Source organism: Meleagris gallopavo, chromosome 1 (genome assembly GCF_905368555.1).
Source record: "Meleagris gallopavo chromosome 1, MGAL_WU_HG_1.1, whole genome shotgun sequence".
Taxonomy (NCBI): Eukaryota; Metazoa; Chordata; class Aves; order Galliformes; family Phasianidae; genus Meleagris; species Meleagris gallopavo.
The window spans coordinates 75371715-75392608 of record NC_139404.1 but is presented as its reverse complement, the minus strand read 5'-3'; the positions used below and the strand labels follow the sequence as shown (position 1 = coordinate 75392608).

The 20894-nt window shown below is 36.7% G+C and overlaps 1 protein-coding gene across 2 annotated transcripts in view; it reads left to right on the top strand.

Annotated features, from left to right (window-relative positions):
- Positions 1 to 20894, top strand: part of MAN1A2 (mannosidase alpha class 1A member 2) — a 132759-nt gene that overhangs the window by 61176 nt on the left and 50689 nt on the right. For both annotated transcript variants that reach the window (XR_795100.3, XM_010718173.3), the window contains exons 4-6: positions 2622 to 2740; positions 4068 to 4148; positions 19423 to 19517. Coding sequence is in view for 1 of the 2 variants with exons in the window: in XM_010718173.3 (XP_010716475.1) it covers positions 2622 to 2740; positions 4068 to 4148; positions 19423 to 19517 (295 nt within the window). In the remaining variant the exon portion in view is untranslated. The remainder of the gene's footprint in view (positions 1 to 2621; positions 2741 to 4067; positions 4149 to 19422; positions 19518 to 20894) is intronic.

Sequence of the window (20894 nt, the reverse complement as noted above, 5' to 3'; positions counted from 1 at the left end):
ATATGTCCCTATGTCTTCCTGATGTACCCTCTATTCTTGTAGACACAAGATTTCTGGAAAAGAAGTTTGCATTTTGGATTCTTGCTTCTCAGTGATGATTTGAGGGAAGAGTGGGATTTATGTGCCCAATTGACATTTAAGGAAGAAGTCTGGATAAAGAACCTGTTGCAACATGTTATCTCTTGACTTTTAGAAATGTATTCCCAAAAAGTCTGAAAAACAAATGAGTGGTCTTCCCCAAAAAAGATGTGCAAGGTTTTGCACTTGGGCAAATCCCAGGAATCCCAGGCATCTATACAGATTGGAAGGAGCAGTCCTCGAGAGCTGCCCTGCAGAGAAGGACCTGGGGGTCCTGATGGATGAAAAGCTTAACATGAGCCAGCAGTGTGCTCTTGCAGCTCAGAAAGCAGATGTTATCCTGGGCTCCATCAGAAGAGAAATGGCCAGCGCGGACAGGGAGGTGATTGTCCCTCTCAACTCTGCTCTTGTGAGGCCCCATCTGGAGTACTGTGGAGTACTGGGCAACCTGCTCTAGTATTAAATGGGGAGGTTGGAGATTCACGATCCTTGAGGTCCCTTCCACCCCAGGCCATTCTGTGATTCTATGTTCTGGTGAGCTGTTAGGATTAATTACTGTATCTGTAAGAAGAAAATGGAAAAATAAATCCATGTGAAATAGCAGCCTATGATCAGTAGAGAAATGAAAATATTTTTGTATGTTGGAATATAAATGCTATACTTACAGGACCTTTGTAAGAAATGGTTAATCTCTTCCATATAATCCAGAAATTACAACCTTATTGATTTGTATCAGAGGCATTTGTCTCTATTCAAGGGAAGTGGCATGTATGAGTACAAGCAACTTTCCTCAATAATGCTCTGTTGTGCATTTATGCCTAGGAAAGATAGGCATAAAAGAGGAGAGAAGCAAAAAGTCACACAAGGGAGATTCTGGAGTGCAGCCCAGAAAAAAAAAAAAATCAGAGTATCAACCTACACCTTTAATTGACTCTTGGGGAAAAAATGCTGAGAAGCTTGTTTTGTTCTTTTGAACTGTGTTTATTTCTGTGGTTGCAAACAATGGAGAGGATCTTACATGAAGGAGATTGTCAGTGTGTCCTTATTTACTCAAACATCTTGTGTACTTGGAAACATTTTCATTGTGGTTTAAGTAAAACAACAGAAATTACTTTGAGTGCCACAGCAGTGTTATGCTGTGACTTTACATCAGAACTACTTTGTCAGCTAGAACTGAAATTAGTCCTTGTGTTATGCTCCAGTTGGCATCTCTCTGAAGTGAAAAATTAGAAAACTGTCATATTGTGTGTATGGAACAGTAAAAGTTAAGTGCATTCTGTAGCTCACCCAAAAGCAACATTCCATCATGAGCAATGGATTTACATTACAGTACTTAAGCACTGAACTGAATTTATTTCCTGAGAGTTATAGGTGTGCCTAGTGGCTAACTTGTCAAAGGGTATGTCTTCTGATTAATCTTAAGAAATGTAGTGTATCCCAATCTGAACTTGAATACTCTTAGCACACCACTGAGTTAAGGCTTTCTATATCTAGTTCAAATTCATTAAAGCAGATGCATGCTTATTTTTGAAGAAATTAGTTGGTGATTACTTTGTGAGCAAGATTATTGTGTTTAATTTATTATTAATCAGAGAATGAAATTAAGTTGTAATTAACAATTACTTAGGTATTTAGAAGAGTTACTATGGGGTTGTTGACTCAATTAAGTTACAATTGTGCTGTATGAATAAATAAATAAATAAATAAACCAATCTCTAAGTAAATAAAATGCAGAAATGAATGAAGAGAAACAACCAGGTAGTAGCAGTGCCCTGTAAATATTCAAACACAAAATTAATAAACCTGTAGTATGGCCTAAGAATGTTGGAGCTTGCCACCTGTTCAGCTGTCGTCTTTCTACAAACTCAGGAGTTGCTCATTGATCAACTGCTTCTGTTTCAGATGGTATTTTAGAATAAAGCATCATTGATTTTCATTTGGCTTCAGATGTTCTTCTTCAATGATAATTCCAGAATTCATTAGCATGTCAGAGTTTTGAGGCTCAGCAGACAAGAAAGTGAAAAATCTTGGTGCTTTTGGATTATCTGTCAAGCCAAGCCAAGGCATCCTGCTTGTCCATTGGTGCTTTCAGGCTCTGGGTAGCTTCCTTAACTGCAAAAAACAGTTCAGTACTAAATGTTGGGAAATACAAGGCATAGCTGCATATACAAATTGCTTTATCTTGTGTGTGTATTTTTTTAAACACTTTTGTCCTAGAATTCCTAGTAGTATTTGAAGCAGGATGCTTTGCTGTCCTTTACTTGTGTCAAAGAAGAGTTAACTCACGTTCAAGTTATGAAAACAGATAAGAGATTTTTTTGTCTTTTGTTGTCTTTTCTCCCCAGAATCCAAACTGTGTCAGAAAACTAAAGCTTTGAAAGAGATGTGATCCTCTTATGTTGCTGTTAATTCCTTGCTCAATTTGGCTATTCCTTGTACCGTCGTCTTTTAGTAACTTTGTTTTGCAGCTGCTTGGGTTGTTATGCTTGTGATGTTCAAGAAAAGTAGTCATCATTTGTAACAGAAATCCTTTTTGTGTGTAGGAAACTCACAAATGGGTGCTACCATAGTAGATGCACTGGATACTCTTTATATAATGGGGCTTCATGATGAATTCCGAGAAGGACAAGAATGGATTGACAAGAATCTTGATTTCAGTGTGGTGAGTAGAACTTGTCTTATTATTTCTCTAGTTCTTTTCTTGGTGTTCTGCTTAGAGGGAGAACGGAGAAGTCTTTCAGCTGGAATTTGCATCTGAAGTTCAGATGCAAACTTTGATGAAATTCTCTGTTTCTGACTTTCTATTTTAAAAAGCAAACAAACCCACAACAGAGCACCTTTCAAGCTCCAGTTATAATTGAAGATACTATTGTCAAAGTACAAATACAGTTAGAGAATGAAAGAAAAGTGATCAATGAGAATCAGTAGGTCCTCTACAGAAGAAATTAATACAGAAAAAATAAGGCCTTACTAGGTCATAGTAGCTGGAACTACTAAGTAGTAACTGAGTTGTGAAAGAGGATTTCTCCCCAGACAAACTGAAACATTGATATTCAGTCAAAATTGAGCAAATGCTTCTTGTTATCCTCATATTAAATCTACATTTCAAAAAGGATTGGTTGGTGGTTTTTTTTTAGTATGTTTACTGTCTGTCATACATGAAAGAAATTCTACTTAATGCTTTTTTTTAGTTCTAAATAATTATTCAATCTAGAACTGAAGATGCTAAATACATCAGAGATGGTGTAGACATAATGGTGCCATCATGAATGTGGAATAAATTAACTACTATAGCTTTCATCTGTTGTGAGGCTGTCTCTATGAATTTGCAGAATTAATTTATGATTTAGGTGGAATAAACTTACATGTCGCACTGGGGGTTAAATTACAGCTTGCTGTGTAATGAAGGTTAACAAGTTGCCTTAAATTTGGAGGGCTTGAATGATTTTCTTATATGGCTCAAAGTTTTTTTTATTAAAGTTATTCTTTCCTACCATCCCCAAACAGCTTGAATTGCACCTTGTAGTGAAAATATGATCAGAGAAGAAGATAAAAACTGATTTGATTTTTAAAAATCAATTGAACACGGAACTGACATTATCATTGTGTCATAAAGGGCACACAGGAATTTCAATATGGATTTAGGTAGTGAAATAGTAAAAACTGTTCATTTAGGATATAAAATCATTCAATCATTTAGGTTGGAAAAAGCGTACAAGATCCTGAAGTCCAACCAACAAGATGACTTCCCAAACCCCATTACCAAGCCATGTCCCTTGTTGCCATGTTCAGGAATGGGGATTCCATCAATTCCCTGGGCAACCCATTCCAGTGTTGGCCCATTTTCCACTGGGGTATTCTTCCTATTACCAATCTAAACCTGCCCTGGCACAACTTATGACTGTCTACTCATGTCCCAGTTGCCATGGTGACTTTTTTTTTATTGATTAGAGGGGTAGTTAATTACTTACTTTTTCTTCATGTTCCAGAATTCTGAAGTGTCTGTTTTTGAGGTCAACATTCGCTTCATTGGAGGCCTTCTAGCAGCGTACTACCTTTCAGGCCAAGAGGTAAGGATACTAGAAGGCATCTGTGAAATGTAATATATTTTAACAAGTAAAGGTTGCACATGGAGAATTTTTTTTAGAATCTTGGTGTATCTGTAGTTTGCAAACTAATTTCACAGTAATGAGTTGTACAGAGTTTCTTAAAATCTTTAAAACTTGTTTCTGTACAGATTTAAGCTGAATTAGGGTACCTTGTTAGAACTTTGAAACTTCTTTTATTTGATGTTTTCAAAAGAAGTTCACTTTAGTAAACATCAACTTGAAATGTCAAGTCCCTGTTCTATACTGCCAAAAATAACTTGTTCTGATAGTCTGTAACTCCACAAAGGTAGAAATAATCATTTTTGTCACTTGTCTTGCAAAGCTAGAGGTTTGCTTCACGAAAGTGGTACAACAATCTTGCCATTTTCTTGGTAACAAACAAATATCAAGCCAATTTCATCCCAGTTTTAACACATACTAAGAAAGATTGGAGGTTTACACTTTTGAATGCTTATCCAAAGGCATCCTTTTATTCAAAGTATGCACATACCCAAAGACTTGCAATCATGGATGACTTTGGTCATTCAATAACGTTGTGATTTCATGTCCTATTACTTCACATATTTTAACAGAACTGGAGCCTGACCCAACTTACAGATTAACTCATAGTTCTTCTCACATCTTAACAGCTAGCTGTCTTCTGATCTGTTCTCTGCATCTTTGATTTTATTTTTATTTTTATTACTGGACATTCTGTAATCCACTGAGACGTTAGGCTTCCAGCTGTATTTCACAGATTAAGGTTTTATACACTTCCAGGTATCCATATGTATTCTTTCCATTTGTTTAGGGGACCACCATGTAAATGTATTAGCAAATACTCAGGGATTTGTCCACAACTCTAACAGTATCTGGGAGAAACCCTATATTTGATGTCAGTTTAAGTCTTTGGCATCATGCTGGAACACATGAATTTTCCTTTAGGAGTGACTTTGCTTTGGAAGAAGAACATAGAGACACAGCACAAATCCAGTGGGGATCTTAAGAAACATTGAGTTCATTTTTCAAGTACTTACTCTTCATCCTTCTTGTCCATATTCTCCAAGAACTGTGTATGCAGAGGGATAAGTTTCAAGCAGTCCTTTCTGTTGCACTGATTTGTGGTCTATTAGAAAAGAGAAGCATGGAATTTTTCCACTCCATTTCCCTTATAGTGACTTGAGAACTGAGCTTACCTTCATGGCAGTGAGCCTTCCTCTGCCTCCAGAGTCTGTCAGGCTTAGTTCTTACAGCAGAGTTTCCTAGGATCTCAGTACTTTATCCTGGTGATGTGACCCAGTGGCAAATCAACCTTTAAAACTGATTGCTGTGGCACCTCCTCTGGGAGACAGTCTTCATAGCAGCTATTGCTTGTGCCAGTGCAGAGTGAAATTCCAGCCTATTTACTTTACCCTGACAAAAGGTGTAAAAATCCCTGAATGATCATCCCAAATATTTACTTGAGGCAGGTGCTGAATTTCATCTACGTCAGCATTATTAACCCACCAGTTTTCTTCTGAAGACCCTCAGAACACAAGCTTTCTTCTGCTCTCAGACATAAGCATGTTGTGTTTCATGAAAAGTAGTCTCAGCCGCTTGTGGTTTTCAATTTGTGCCAGGGGGCAGTTGCAACAGCTAAGCTGTGGGACTGTTACAAGGAGTCATGATTCCTACTTCAGTGTAAGTGACCATGGTGAAGAATTCTTCCTTTCTAGAAATTTTTATTTCTGTCACTTGGACTTCAGATCACATTAAGTACTATGTAATCACTGAAATCCTCAAGCATTGAGCAGCAGAGTGGTGCCACATCATCTTTTCAGCTAGGAATGTTGATCTTGTCTCCAGATAACTTAAACTAGAGCATACCCTTGCGGTCATTTACCATGAACATGAACAACCTCAGGGGAAGAGCAGCAATCACCAGTAACCGGATTATTTAGATAAACCAGTAAGTATCCTGGAACTAGCACCTTAACAAAATGCTTTTGCCCCATTGTGTAGATGAGTGCAGCCAAAACTGAATGCTTTGTCTGCATTTTAAGGCTGGGTGTTCTCTTAAATTTTGGCTGCTGAGCTATTGTCTTTTTTGAAATATTTTTGTGGCATCAATCTCACCGGTGGATTTTAAACACTTCACAATTTGTCAAAGAACATTTCTCTTAAGCAATCATATATATTGTTTTAATTTTCCAATAGAAGAACTCATGAATAAGTGTTCAGGCTGCATTTATTTCAAATAATTTGGCATATAGGACTGCTTCTGGTACTTCAGAGACTACTTGGTTCGCCAAGTTGGATAATTTCTCTGCAGTATATCAGCATGAATGAGATGAGCAAAGAAACTTGTGTCTTTTAAATAATTGAGCCCAGCAGACAAATATATTCCTCTGGTGAGAACTTCTTGGAGTTGCTCCTTTCCCAGCTAAACTACTGAAAACATCTTTTAGATACAGTTTTTCAATCTGGTCTTCTCCCTTCTGTCTTACAAGAAGGGAAGGTTTGGGGAGGTTCATCAGGTTCAGGTTTGGGGAATGCCTTATTTCTTTTTATAACTGCGTTCAAATGTGAGGAGACCGTTTTCAGTCACAGAGAAGACAGGCAAGTCTGATCCAACTATTTGGTGTTTTGCACGATTAGCTTATGAACGTGTACATGGGCTTATTCCTCTAAGACAGCATTTTTTTTTTGTGAGCTAGTTTTGTGTTAGTCTAACTGTATCTGTGAAAGAATGTACTCATATTAAATTTGTCAAAAGTTAAAAACTCAAACAAGATGACATCGTTATGTACATCCCATCCAATAAAGATTTGCAGGTTATTGCTATGGGATGAGCTACTTACTCGTAAATGTCCAGGACAACTCAAGGGTCTAACTTAGTCCTGACAACCTGAAATTTTTTTTTTTACCCTTAAAGCATTACCATGCCTAAGTGCAGTTTGTAATTTTTGTACAATTTCTGTTTACTAGATCTGTAGTAAACATTTTCTTGACTGTCAGTTTTTAGTCTAATAATGTATTGCTGCATGTTAGTACAACATAGCACCAGTAGATGTGGAAAAGAGGAGAAAAGTTAATTCATAGCATTTTTGTTTTCTCTGCTGTAGGTTGATTGGAAGTAGGTTTGATCATTGGTGTAATGTGCTTTAAAGTGGTAGAATTAAAGGATGAGCTGTTTTAATGATAGAAAGTATCTTAACTGTTTAATAATAACCATTCTTAAAGTTTGGATTGTGTTCACTGAAAGGGTTTTAAAAGCTAAGAAAAAATAGATCATTTGTCACTACTTGCATGCTGAGTATTTCCTGATGGTCATGTCTATTAATTTTTATCTCCCTCTTCAGTAGTGTAGCAGTCATACTGATGCTGATGGACACTGCTTTCAGCAAGCACAGTGTCTGAATCTTTCTTAATGTTCATTTACTAGCAGTACTGTTGGTGGTATAAAACGCTAATTTCTACCCACTAAGTTTCCTCTGCTAGCTTCTGCACTAAGGGTTTTCATAACTGATTTCATTTTGAGAGGAAGTTGGGATTCTTTTTGGTTAGTTGAGAGCACAGTTGGTTTGTTGTTTTTTTTTAAGCTGCTCTTTTCACTCTAAGAGAAAAATAAAATTCAACTCCAGACATGATCACATTTTAGCACAAGGCATCTTTGATTTGTTTTACATTTTGGAACTTGTTTACATTCAGTGCTTTAGATTTCCATCTTTAAAAAGGGATTTGAATATTAGCTTAGAGGAGAGCAGATACTAAGAGAAACAAACACCATGAATGCTACAAAGACAACAAAACCAGTAAAAACTAGCAAAATGTTACTCAGAAAAGCCTTGTTGCCTGTTAGAATGTATGATAAAGATGAGCTTTTCAAATCCATTAGGTATCAAGAGGTTGCTAAGCCAAGAGTTTACTGTATGACAATTTATTAATTGGAAAATCAGCAAATATCTTCTTAGAAATGACTAAGAAGCTCCCTGGCCTAGTAATGTTCATTTTTTTTTCTAGTTCAGAATGTAACATTTCAAATAAATGCTTAAGCTGAAACAATGTATATTCAAAAAAGGTCATTTAAACTGACCTAGGCATCTGTGAGTCAGTCCATTTTTACTCTTCCCCAGCCTCAGGGATTGAGTTAGCAGAAAATGAAGTCATCAATCTAATAGACATTTGATAATAAAATTGTTCTCATAACAGCGTATAGCTGTATGTTGTTTTGCTAATGTTGAAATGGTGAGTAAATAGAAAACTATTGAAATTAAGTCTGTTGGTAATTTTGACCTGTACAAATGAAATAACTTTAATGTTGCCAGTGATGAAGTTTCTGGCTGTTAGTTATAAGGAAATAAAGAAACTAAATGAAAAGTAACCCACAGCAATAACCAGTGTTGACCATATCAGCAGAACAGTGGGATGCGTTTTGAAAGGCTGTGACTTTGAAGATGAAGAACTCACCTCAGCTTGAATTTGAGCTTTGATATGAAATCCTGTCACAAAAAGCCTGTAAGCATTTGGATTTATGAGATTTGAAGATGAAGAGGAATTTATTTATGTTTAAGGCATTAATAAAAGTTCATTGTTATGCTGTAAACTTCTTGGTAGTAATGTTTTGAAAAGGATGTGTAAAAGCATCAGAAATAGTAGGAAAATCATGAAAAGGTACAGAAACCTGGATGCATCAATAGTCGGTATATGGGAGAAATGTTTCACTCTGGCAGCAAGTAGTATTTAAAGTTAACTTGGTATTTATGCTTTATACAAAAGATGAGATCATTGCTCTGAGCCTTTCTGATTTTTGATTGCAAGACTTCTCGTTGTCTTCTGGCAAGAAGATGCGTAAATTATTTTGCAGGAATGTAGGGTATTTCTCTTACCGTTTTCCAAAATAAATGTGGTTGTTTTTTTTTTTTTTTTTCAAGTGCCTTGCAGAATTTATGCAACCATGGAGATTTCTTACTTAATAATTCATAGCTCATAGCTTGTGTTTACCACTTTTTTTAATAATTTGTACGTATTAACAGTAGATAAACTAAATACGTCTGTAAATCTTTTGAAAACAAACCAGTTCATCCATTAAAAAAAAAGCAAACACAACAAAATACTATTTACTCACTTTCATGTGCAATGTAAGAAGTATATCTGACATTGTGTAAAAGCTATGTGCTTTTTTTTTCAGTGTGATTTTTTTTGCACTGTAATCTCTCACATCGTACCAATGGGAGGAGGAAGTGTACATAGTATGAGTGTACATGGATGAAATTATATATTGTTTCACACTGTTTAATTTCTTGTAAAGGCAAATAAGTCTAAGGAAGACTGAGTCATTTCTGCCAAAGTCTAAAGGGGAAATCAAAATTGATTTGAAATTGAAAGCTTGGCAGCACATTGAAGAGAAACAGGAGACAGGAATGACTGTGAAAATAGGAACTGAATCAGTGTAAGCACAGCTGAAGAATGAAAGAGATGACATGATAGACAGAAATATAAGGGAAATTAAGAAGATATTTGACAGAAGTGGAGTATGTATCAAGAGCAAATGTTGCCAGAAAAGCCAGAGATTAATAACAGGAAATGGTAGATATCTTTTATTGCATGGAAAGGACTCTCATTAATTACTTTACCTCAAAACTGTTTTAAGTTTCCTAATACACTGTTTCCTTTCTGGAATTTGCAGAGATAATGGATTATCAGTTGGATTGAGACTTTTAGGACCACAGTATAGCCTGTCACTCTGCTCTGTAGAACAGTTGGTAGTAGCAAAATGTTTTTGATTGCTGATTAAAACATACTGCATCAAGATAGGATTATACCATTTACTTTGCCTGGATACGTTTGTCTAGAAAGGGATGGATCTTAAGAGACACATATTTTAGGGTCAGTTCTAGATCAGAAGAATCTGCTGATAAGAAACCGTTCTGCCATTGTTTCTGTGATTCCCACTTGAAATTAAATCTGGCAAAGGAGATCAAGGATAATAAGAAAAGCTTTTTTGAGTATGTCAGTAGTAAAATGATAACTAGTGATTGTGTGGGTCTGCTACTGAATGAAGTGTATGTCCTAGTAGCAGGGAATACTGAGAAGGCAGAGATACTGAATGTCTTGTTTGCATTAGTCTTTACTACTAAGACTGCCCCTCAGCAATCCCAGGACCTGAAGGTAAGAGTCTGGGGAACGGAATACTTCCCTTTGGTTTAGGTGGGTCTGATCAGAGAGCATTTGGCCAAACAACGCACGCAAATCTGTGGGCCCCCATGGGATGCACCCATGTGTGCTGAGGGAGGTGATAGAAATGATTGGTAAACCTCTCAAACTTCTCTCTACAATCTTTGAAAGGTCTTGGAGAACTGGAGAGCACCCTGAAAACTGGAGGATGGCTGGTGTCACCAATCTTCAAAAACGGTTTGAAGGGTGATCCAGGCAACTACAGGCCAGTCAGCCTCATCTCCATCCCTGGAAAGTTGATGGAACAACTTGTTCTGGAACCAGGCTTTTGGAAGAAAAAGTTATAAGGGGTAGTTAACATGGAACACCAAAGCAAAATTGTGCTTGACCAACATGATAGATCACTGGCTTACTAGATGGGGTAAGAGAGCAGTGGATGTTATGTACCTTGATTTCAGCAAGGCGTTTGACACTGACTCCCACAATATCCTTGTAAGGAGGCTTAGAAAATGTGAGATGAGTGGACAGTAGGTGGATTGAGAACTGTCTGACTGACAGATCTCAAGAGAGTTGTGATCAGTGGCATATAGTCTAGTTGGAGGTCTCTAACTAGCGGTGTTCCCCAGAGGTTGGTACTGGGGTCCAATCTTGTTCAATTTCTTCATCAGTGACTTGGATGAAGGGATAGCGTCCACTTTCAGCAAGGTTATAGATGATATGAAGCTGGGAGGAGTGGCTGACATGACAGGAGGCTGTACTGCCATTCAGCAAGACCTGGACAGACAAGAGAATTGGGCAGAGATGAACCTGATGAGGTTCAGCAGAGCTAGTGTAGAGTCTTGCACCTGGGGAGAAATAACTGTATGCATCGGTACAAGTTATGGGCTGACCTTCTGGAGAGTACCTCTGAAGAGAAGGATCTAGGTGTCCTGGTGGACAACAGTTTAGCCATCAGTGTGCCCTAGTGGTCAAGAATGCCAATGGTATTCTAGGGTGCATTAAAAAGAGTATGGCCAGCAGGTTGAGAGAGGTAATCCTTTCCCTCTATTCTGCCCTGGTGAGGCCAATCTGGAGTACTGTATCCAGTTCTGGGCTCCTCAGTTCAAGAAAGACAGGGAACTGTTAGAGTCGAGAGGAGGGCCAGAAAGATGATTAAGGGTCTGGAGCACCTTCCATACGAGGAAAGGCTGAGAGACCTCAGACTCTTCAGTCTGGAGAAGGCTGGGAGGGGATCTCATCACATGTTTATAACCATTTCAAGTACAGGAGTTAAGTCAACGGGGGCAGACTTTTCAGTGGCAAGCAGCAGTAGAACTAAGGGCAACAGGCAGAAACTTTAACACTGGAAGTTCTGTACTAGCTCAAGGAAGAACTGTCAGAGTGACAGAGGACTGGAACAGGCTGTTTGAAGAGACTGTGGAGTCTCATTCTCTGAAGTTATTGAAAACCTACCTAGCTACTTTCCTGTGTAATTTACTCTAGGGAACCTGCTTTAGCACGTGGGTTTGGAATAGGTGGTCTCTGGAGGTCCCTTCTGACTCTACAGTTCTATGACTCTGGTACTGTGTTTCTTATTCCTGATTTCTTTCATGGTCTCTTGTTACTACCTTCTATGCTTTTGTCTCTATTCTTTTTTCTGGCATTCATCCCCTCCTGCCTTTTACTTCTTCTGCTCTTAGTCATGCCCTTTAATTTCTTTTCACTGTTACTTCAGCTTGTGTGAGTTGGGGGACAGGAAGCCCTATCTGGTACCACTTTGGCTTTGCTGCTGGTAAAGCTCTGTGCTGAACTTCTTCCCCTAGATGACTCTTGTTTTGTTCCCTGATGACTATCCAGGTACATTTTAATCTCCATATTCTGCTTTTTTGCTCTAAAATGATTTATCTTGCTGTTTGCAACTACCGGGGGGACTTTTAAGCAGACATTTTCTGTACCCTCACGTCTGATTCCCTGAGCTAGAAGGTCCCACAGCAAGAAAAAATCATTTGAATGGTAGGTGTTTTAGAAGCCCACTTGCATCTTTAAAGCATGTATAGTTAGATGTGAGTGATTCTTCTTGGTAAGTTGTGTAAATTCAGGATTGTTACTTCTAGAAGGTAACTAATCTGTCACGTTAGTATGTGCAAAATTACAGCAAAGAATTCATTTAAGAAAAGAAGGAATAATATAGAAAAAAAATATTTCCTGGGCTGAAAGCAACTTCCTTATAATAATAGAAAATTAATAGAAGAGAGAATTAACTCAAAACAGCCAGTTCCTGGCTCACCTAGACAGTTCATTATATCTTTCCGGAATTATCTGATTTAGGAGGTATTTATTTACCAGATCCTCATAGCATTTGTTCTGTGATGTTAACAGACTGGTATAAAGCACCTCAGATATGAAGACTCTTTAAAAATGGACAGAGTTTAACTTTGAAACCAGTGCCAAGGAAGTGAACAGAAATTATGCAGTTTAACTGGGATACTGTTAACCAGTGCCAGGTAGTTTAAATGTGATTAGCTGGTTTTACAGTGCATGCCAATTTTTTACATTTGGATCTTCTAGAACAAAAATTTCAGATACTTCTAGCAAGTTAATTGTGCACAAAACTTTTAATGTGGATTTTTGAAAAATATCAGTAGTGTGAAACCATTAGCTCATAAAATGCCAGAGTCAGCACTAACTAGATTCCTCATGTCTATTGTCCAGGAAACAGCTTTGGAAAACTCTAATAAAAGATAGTGTCATTTGAAGATTCTATTTGCAAATTCCTAGGTGCCGGTAGAAAATTACAATAGTGTAAATTATTTTATATTGAAGAAGCAGTATTTGAACATATTGCTCCATCGTAAAATATAAATATGTAAAGTTTACCAAATTATGTTTTATCTGGATTTAATTGATGTACTTTTATGCATTTGTTTTTTCTGCTCATGTTTAGATTGAGTGGATTTATACGTTAAGAAAAGCATGTAAGCGCCTAAGGCACTACCACTATGGTAGTTTTCCTACGTTGTCTAGTGCATTCCATACTGATGTGATATTATGTTGATATGATGGTAGATTCTTGCCATCTCTTTTGCCTGTGCTCTTTTTTTTTTTTTAAATACTAAACACAGGAACATGACAGTTTTATCTCATAACAGTCTATAGCATCTAGGAAAGAAGAGATCTGAGGATGTGGGTGATGAATAGACCTGTACAGTTCTTTGGGCTTTACTAAGCGTTTTATTTTCAGAAATTGAGTGCAGAATGCAGTTGCAGCTTTTTCCTTGAAGTTAGAATAGTTCTTCTACAATGCTCTAGCAATGTTTCATAAGCTGAATCTCTAGACAGACATTAAGTTTAACTAGCCATCATTTTTAGATTGAAGGCAACTGTTATATCACTCAATTTCATGTATCATCTAGAACAGGAGAGCCCTTCTTGTCTTTCCACCATTCTTCATTACAGGTTGTTAAACAAAAGCATATCTTGTGGGGAGGTATCCAGTATGACAGGGGTTTTTTTGTATGTAAAATATTTGTAAAAGCCTTATCTGTAGTGTCATTGGTTAAACAAAACATCAGCTCAGTCTGCATGTTTTGAAAATGATGTGAGTCTTAGAAATTTTCTTTACAAAAGCATTTTTCTTCCCATGGAAAAAAACCCAACAGTTTGACTATCATTAAAGAGAGGAGAGAGGCCTAGATTAGCATGGTTGAAGGAAGGAGCAGGTGCAATACGTTTGGAGTTGTAGATTTTCAGTTTGCTGAACTGGTAATGGTTTTTTTTGTTGTTTCTATTTTTGGAAAGTTAAAATATTTTATGAACCATTTCTTAGTTCTGAAACCAGTAAATCAGCCAATTGTGTAATACTGACGAACGTTGTTGTCTTACACCAGTTGTTCTTGAGATATCAGTGTTCTTGTAGTACAAGGGGACAAATAATTGCAAAAACAGATGTAACTGATCCCATGCTTACAGTAGAGTGGATTTAGCAGTGTTTTAAAATTTTAAAGGCTCTTAAAAGACTCATGCCCAATTTCTTTGGTTCCCCTGTGTAAATTTCAGCATATAACTGTCCCATGCCTTGCAGCAGTGTCATTGGTCACTAAAGGTGATAAGCAAGATGGATGTCATCACTCTTAGGTAACTACTTTTTTCAAAAAGGGAAAGGAGACTTACAAAATAGATTAGCCTCATCTTGATCCCTGGGAAGGTAATGGAACAACAGATTTTGGAACCTGTTTCCAAGGACAATCAGGTAACTGGGAGTAGCCAACATGGAATTGCAAAGAATAAAAGGTGCTCAAACAGCGTGATAAACTTCTACAATTGAATGACTGGCTTGATAGATGAGGGGAGAGGTCTGGATGTTGTCTGCCTTGACTTCAGGAAGACTTTCATTGTGGAATTCAATAAGGTACTCACAAAGAAGCTGCTAAGATATGGACTGGATGAGCAGATAGTGATGTGGATTGAAAACCGGCTCAATGAATGTGTCCAGAGGGTAGTATCCAGTGGCACAAAGTCTATTTGGAGGCCAGTAACTATTATTGATGTACCTGAGGGGTCAGTACTGGATTCAGTTCCATTCAATATCTTCATTAATGATTTGGATCTGCTGAGTGTACCCTCAGCAAGTTTACAGATAGTACAAAACCGGGAGGCCTGGCTGATTCATCAAAGATACTATCAGAGGTACACATGCCACTATCCAGAGGGACCTGGGCAGGCTGGAGAAATGGGCTGGCTGGAACCTTGAGCAGTTCAACAGCTGCATAACTGTGGGAGGTGATTCTTTCCCTCTGCTCAGCAGTGGTAAGACCACTTCTGGGATGCTGGGACCTGTTCTGGGCTCCTCAATATAGGATAGATGTTGGCATACTGGAGATAATCTAACAAAGGACTGTGAAGATGTTTAAGGGACAGGAGGATCTCTTGTATGAGGAAACGCTAAGAGTGTTGGAACTATTTAACCAGGAGAAGTGCTCTGGGGAATCTCATAATATAATATAAATACCTGTATATACATATGAAGGAAGCATACAAAGAAGACAGAGCCAGTTTACACCATAGTCTAGTTTCAAGTTGATTCCTGTATTTTTCACTTTTAGACTTCTGAGATGGGTCTGACTTTTTCCATGTTAAATTTTTTCTGTTGCAGGTAGGTAATTCTTACAGCAGGTAAATTTGCAGAGCATCCCCTTGTAGGACAAGTCTTCTCTTGTCTAAAAACTTTGTGTTTTAGAAATGCTAAGTCTTGTTTGTCAAGTGCTTGGTAATCATAATTCACAAGAGACAGTGAAAGGCCCTTAGCTAGAGTCATGCTTTAACAATATCTGCATGTAGTCCTTTGTTGAACATGTGCTGTGCAGTATACTCATATAATTCTGCATCTTCTCACACTGTACATATTGTAGTTTTTAACTGCCTTGCTCAATTTCACGTAAATGCAGATTTATTTTATCCAGGACAAATTTTATGTGTTACAGACTTCACCAGTCATTACTCATATTCATCTATAAAAGATAGCTAAAGTGCATTCCCACTTCTATTTCATGCTATGATACCTCAAATGTTACCTGAATCTTATTGCACCTCTCTTGTCATGAGAGGCCTTTCTCATTTTATCTGTGGTATTGACAAGAAGCAAATATGTTAAAAAGGAACGTATTTCTTCATTTCTGGTTAGCAGGATACCACTACTTGCAGTGGGGAACTCCCTAGGAATATTTTAAAATTTGGGTGTTCTCTGTCTTAAACATGGGATGTTATATGTCTTTGGAATTTAAAGCTGCTCACCTGGCATATGTGCATTTTCTTCTTAAGTGGCATGGCATATATGTAAACGGGCAATGAAACAAAGACTTATTAAAGGAGTTACATTTTCTTTTTTTGCAGTAATACTGCTCATCTTGGTTTTCAGCATTAAATTGCTCCACTGGCCTCTATTGTTACTCATACAGAAAGTTGCCTAACAGGCAAGTTGGATTTTAAATGGGTGGTTAGATACAAAAAGACTACAAGGAGTTCAGTACTGCAACCTGAACTCTGAAGGTAGAATAACTATTTTAGATCAGGTCAAGATTTTAAATTGGGCCAAGCATTATTCTTGAGGATTTGAATATAGTCTTGCTGTTGGATACTCCCTGCATTAATTGCATTCAGTATTTTAATGGATAAGCGTTGTAATCTGACTTCATGCTTGTTTTTATTCTTCACATCTGCAGAAAACAGAATATTTCATTTTTCCATGTATTGACCTTGTATGTACTGAAAAGTTGCTATCTTGTCTTCTCTTGAACATCATTCTCTAGACTAAGTAACTACAATTCTTTTACCATTTTATGTATTCAAGGCATCTGTTCATTTTGTTTCTTCTCTGTTCTTCTTGTTTGTGTTGTTCTTGAAATAGCAGTTAATTGTCCAACACTACAAGGCTGGAATGGAATCTGTTGGTTCAACTCATTTTGAAAAAATTAATTACTCATATTTGCTGTATGATAAGTAATCATGCTGTCTGCTGTCATTAGGTTATTTAGAAGTTAGAGCCTAATGCATTTACTCCTGCACTTGTGTCTAAAACTTAGTAATAGAAGCTATTTTAATTAGCTCAGCAGAGCTTTGTTATCCAGAAGAAGTAATGAGATATAGCATTCTGAAATGGCAGTTAGCAAGACGGTACCCTAATATAAAGTAATGGCCTGTCTGCGGTTAATTCAAGTGTTTACTTTAATGAAAAAGGTAAACAAAGGTACAATTTTACTCATTGGTGCTAAATCAGCAGTACTTAAAATCCTCAGCTCAACAGAGGTAACAGGAAGGTGTCTCCAATCACAGCAAGTTTTCAACAGGTACTACTGATTCCATTGTCTGAGCGAACAGTCACAACTTTACACTGACTCACTGACCTTTGAATTTCTCACATGCTGAAATGGCTGGCACAGTATTTCCTTCCCTGCCCTTGTTTATATTCATGAACAGCTCATCTCAACCTGTGCTTTATATACAATTTCTAAAAAACTGCTTCCAAAACTATAGTTTTTTTCCCTAAATTGTTGTAGCATGTTTCAAATTGAGCAAAAACTGGATAATATTACATAAATAGAGAAATTATTTTAGTGGGGATGTTTCTAGGAGCATTCTCCCACTGAACATTCTTGCCATAATGTTTCAATATCCTTTATTAATGAGTGTAATAGAAACACACAATTGTATGTGTAGAGTTCCAAAGGGTCCAAAAAAAATCCAAAAATGGAAGGTAAAGAAATTCATGCCAGAAATGTCTTTCCAAACTTTGTAATGTCTAAGAGGAATTTGTAATTCTGTTATGGAGTAAGCAAGCACTGAAGTGGCTCTGCATTAGAGAGGTTAACTCACTTCAGGTGATTGTAGTGGCTCTGTCTGGTCTTGAACTGTCCAGTATCTAAAAATCTAAAATTTCTGCCTGCACTTTTGACGTGCATTTATAGATTCAAAGCAAGTAATCTGTATGTCTCAGCCCAAATACATGTCTTTTATTTCTCTTCAGGGCTTCTCTTTTCCCAATTACCGTAGACTCTACCTATACAGTCCCTCTTATTTATAGTATGCTTTCCTATTTTAACTTAGTCCTTTATTCAAAGTTAGAGCATTTTATGAATTTTACTGTTAAGTTTCTGCATGTTTTCTCAAAGACTGTCTCTTGCCGATGTTGTTGCTGAAAAGCATTTAAGCCACGTTGCTTCTGTTGCTTCACATTTCCATCAAATTCCATTCTGATGATTCCAATATCCTCTTTTCTGGTTTAGACATACCTCATTTTAAAACTCATTTGGACTATCTGTGTAGAAGTCTTTTCCTGGCTCATTACTTTCAGATCCACTTCCATCTCTCCATAGTCCACTGCATCAAATACAGTTAGATATCACTGTTAATATTCTTTTTTGTCTATTGCATGTCTTACTAGTCATCTTCTAAAATATTAAGATATTGATCTTTTCTTACCTTCATATGAAAAATGAGAATGGTCTTGATTGCTTACTTTTCAGATTCCCCAGTATACATCTTTTTTCTTCCTCTACACTTCACAAAAGGGAAAAATATTTTTTATCAGTTCAACAGAGCTGTCTTTTAGATTTACTCAAAGCTTTTATTTCTCTTGATTATAGAATATTGATCTGGTAGTTAATAATTGTGGGGTTTTTTTGTGTGTGTTCATAAAGCTTAAGTTAATTAGGGCAACAGTAGCTCCTTTTGTTAAATGTTTATGCAGCACTTGTAACTGATAAATAATGTTGTCTCCCAATAAAGAAGATACTTCCAGAGAATATTCACGTTGAGTTAATTAAAATGTATGCTAGCAAGTAGCTGGCAAAAACGATTGTATGTCATTGGCATCTGCCAAATATGGCTTCTTGGAAAAGATTCTTCCTACAAGCTTAGAAGGATTTTTCTCCCATCTACTCATTTAGCTCATAAACGTTAGATTCTAAATAAAGGTATTACAGGTTTATGTTCTGATACAGACGTGAGTGAATAACAACTCTGGAAATTAAAAGTCATTTTGTCCTATCAGTAAATTGCATTTGTAGTCAGACTTGAGAGGAAATATTAAGCCTTTTTAAATTTTTGTAATGTATTATCAATGAAAACAGAGTTTTGGGAAACTGTGTATGTGTCATTTTGCTTTGACAGCTTTCATAAAAAGTCAGCAGCTCTGTCTGTATTAACCATATCTTAAAAGGGTTGTAAATTTGTAAATTAAAATTACGTAACACTTGTGTGTTATGTGGGAGAATTCTCTTTTGCTTTTCACTGCGAAAGTGAGTATATTTTAAAGATTGCTTTAGATAGCACTTGAAATAATATTGGTGGAAAGAGTTTGGGGGCTCTTTCATAGGAATATAAACAGTGTTGCTGGTGAGATGGAAGCAGAGACATTAAAATGACAAGTTTTCTTCTCTTGTTCAAATTTTAGTGGTGTTCATGAAATGAACAGTGAAAATAAATGAGAAGTTCAATTTTTTCTTTTTTTTTCATTGTAGTGCTTTTCTTATGTAAAGAAGTGGGTGGGACAAGGAAATTTCCATCTTTATAGTTCTTGGAGATAATCAGAATTTGTAACTGTCTGCAATTGATCCTACTATCTTAGGTTTTCAAGATCAAAGCAGTGCAACTGGCAGGAAAACTTCTTCCAGCCTTCAACACGCCTACGGGTATACCATGGGCAATGGTAAATCTGAAAAGGTAATGAGTTTTCTTTTGTGGGGAAGTGTTTTTCTCAACCTTCCTTAACTTGAAAACATGACGTATGCTATTAGTAATTCTAAGTAGTACAATTGTAGAAGATGGTGACAAGTTGTTATTCCTGGCACTTAAAAATAACTTTAACAGATTTCAGACCATCCTACTTCATTAACTGCAATAAATTGTGACCATTAATATTTTTCCTAATTCCAAATAAGAATTCAACATGCTGTTAGACCATATTATGGCATATGTTGTCCTAGAGCTTAAATATTAGTTCTTTAGTCATTATAAACCATGTTCCTATGAAAAAACAAAAATGTTTGCAGGCCATAATTGAATTTACTGGTTATTATGCAAATTTTTATGCACTTCTGTGTGTTACTTTCAGAAATCTCAAAATGTTTGAGGAAGTATTAATTTATTTTGCAGTTCAGCTGTATAAAAGCTAATGTGCAGAAATCTACTATGGTCAGGGGAGAGGGATAGGCTCCTTTAGGTTGCCATTCAGTGTATACTGAACTTAGATTGCCTTGTGGAACAAAATTACTAATTTATCTTGTATTGCTTGTTTAGTGCTGAGTTTTTCCTCAAATTTTGAAAGCACTTTTTGACACAAGGCATTTTTTATATTTTTATTACTGGGACATGAGAACTTTCTCGTTAATTAATGCTTGTGCTGTATCCACCTCCTGGTAATGTACAGAGCCTGCTGGCATCACAACAGAAAATACAGTAGCTGGCATGCAAGGAGGCAGTGACAGTGGCATATGTATATGTGAACACTTATCATGAGACTGACATGCAATAAAAAAAGGACCTGATAGAAGGATTTGAAAAATGAGCAACTTTTATTTTATTAGTTTTTGTATTTTTAATGTTCATTTTCTTTCTTTGTGAGAGATGAACGAAAGAAAAACCGCAGGCTATAATTTTGTTTCTGTAATTTTTCAGCAGTGGTTACTGCATTTTTAAACGTATTCTGTCTCATGTGAGAACTGTAATTTCTGCTCCGTTACTGATGGTTTTTTTTGTTTACATTTTTATTCTTTCTAATTTATAAAAAAAGGAATATAAAGACATTGCTATCTTATTGTAGTTTTACTGATATCTTATTTGAGAGAAAGCGCCAATAATCTCCAGGAAAATATAGTTAACTTCATAAGTTAAAGGACTCAATCCTGGAAGATGGTGAAAACTCGTGAATCAAATTAAACCAGAGGTAATTTAGGAGTTATGACTTACCGAGATGTCTTTGAGTGCAAAAGATTTACGGCATGATGCAGCCTGTTGATTCCTTGTGCCAGTCTGAGGAACTCGCAATATTCTGCTTGCTGTAGACATACAGTTTTCCTGTGGAGACACAAATAAGGCCCA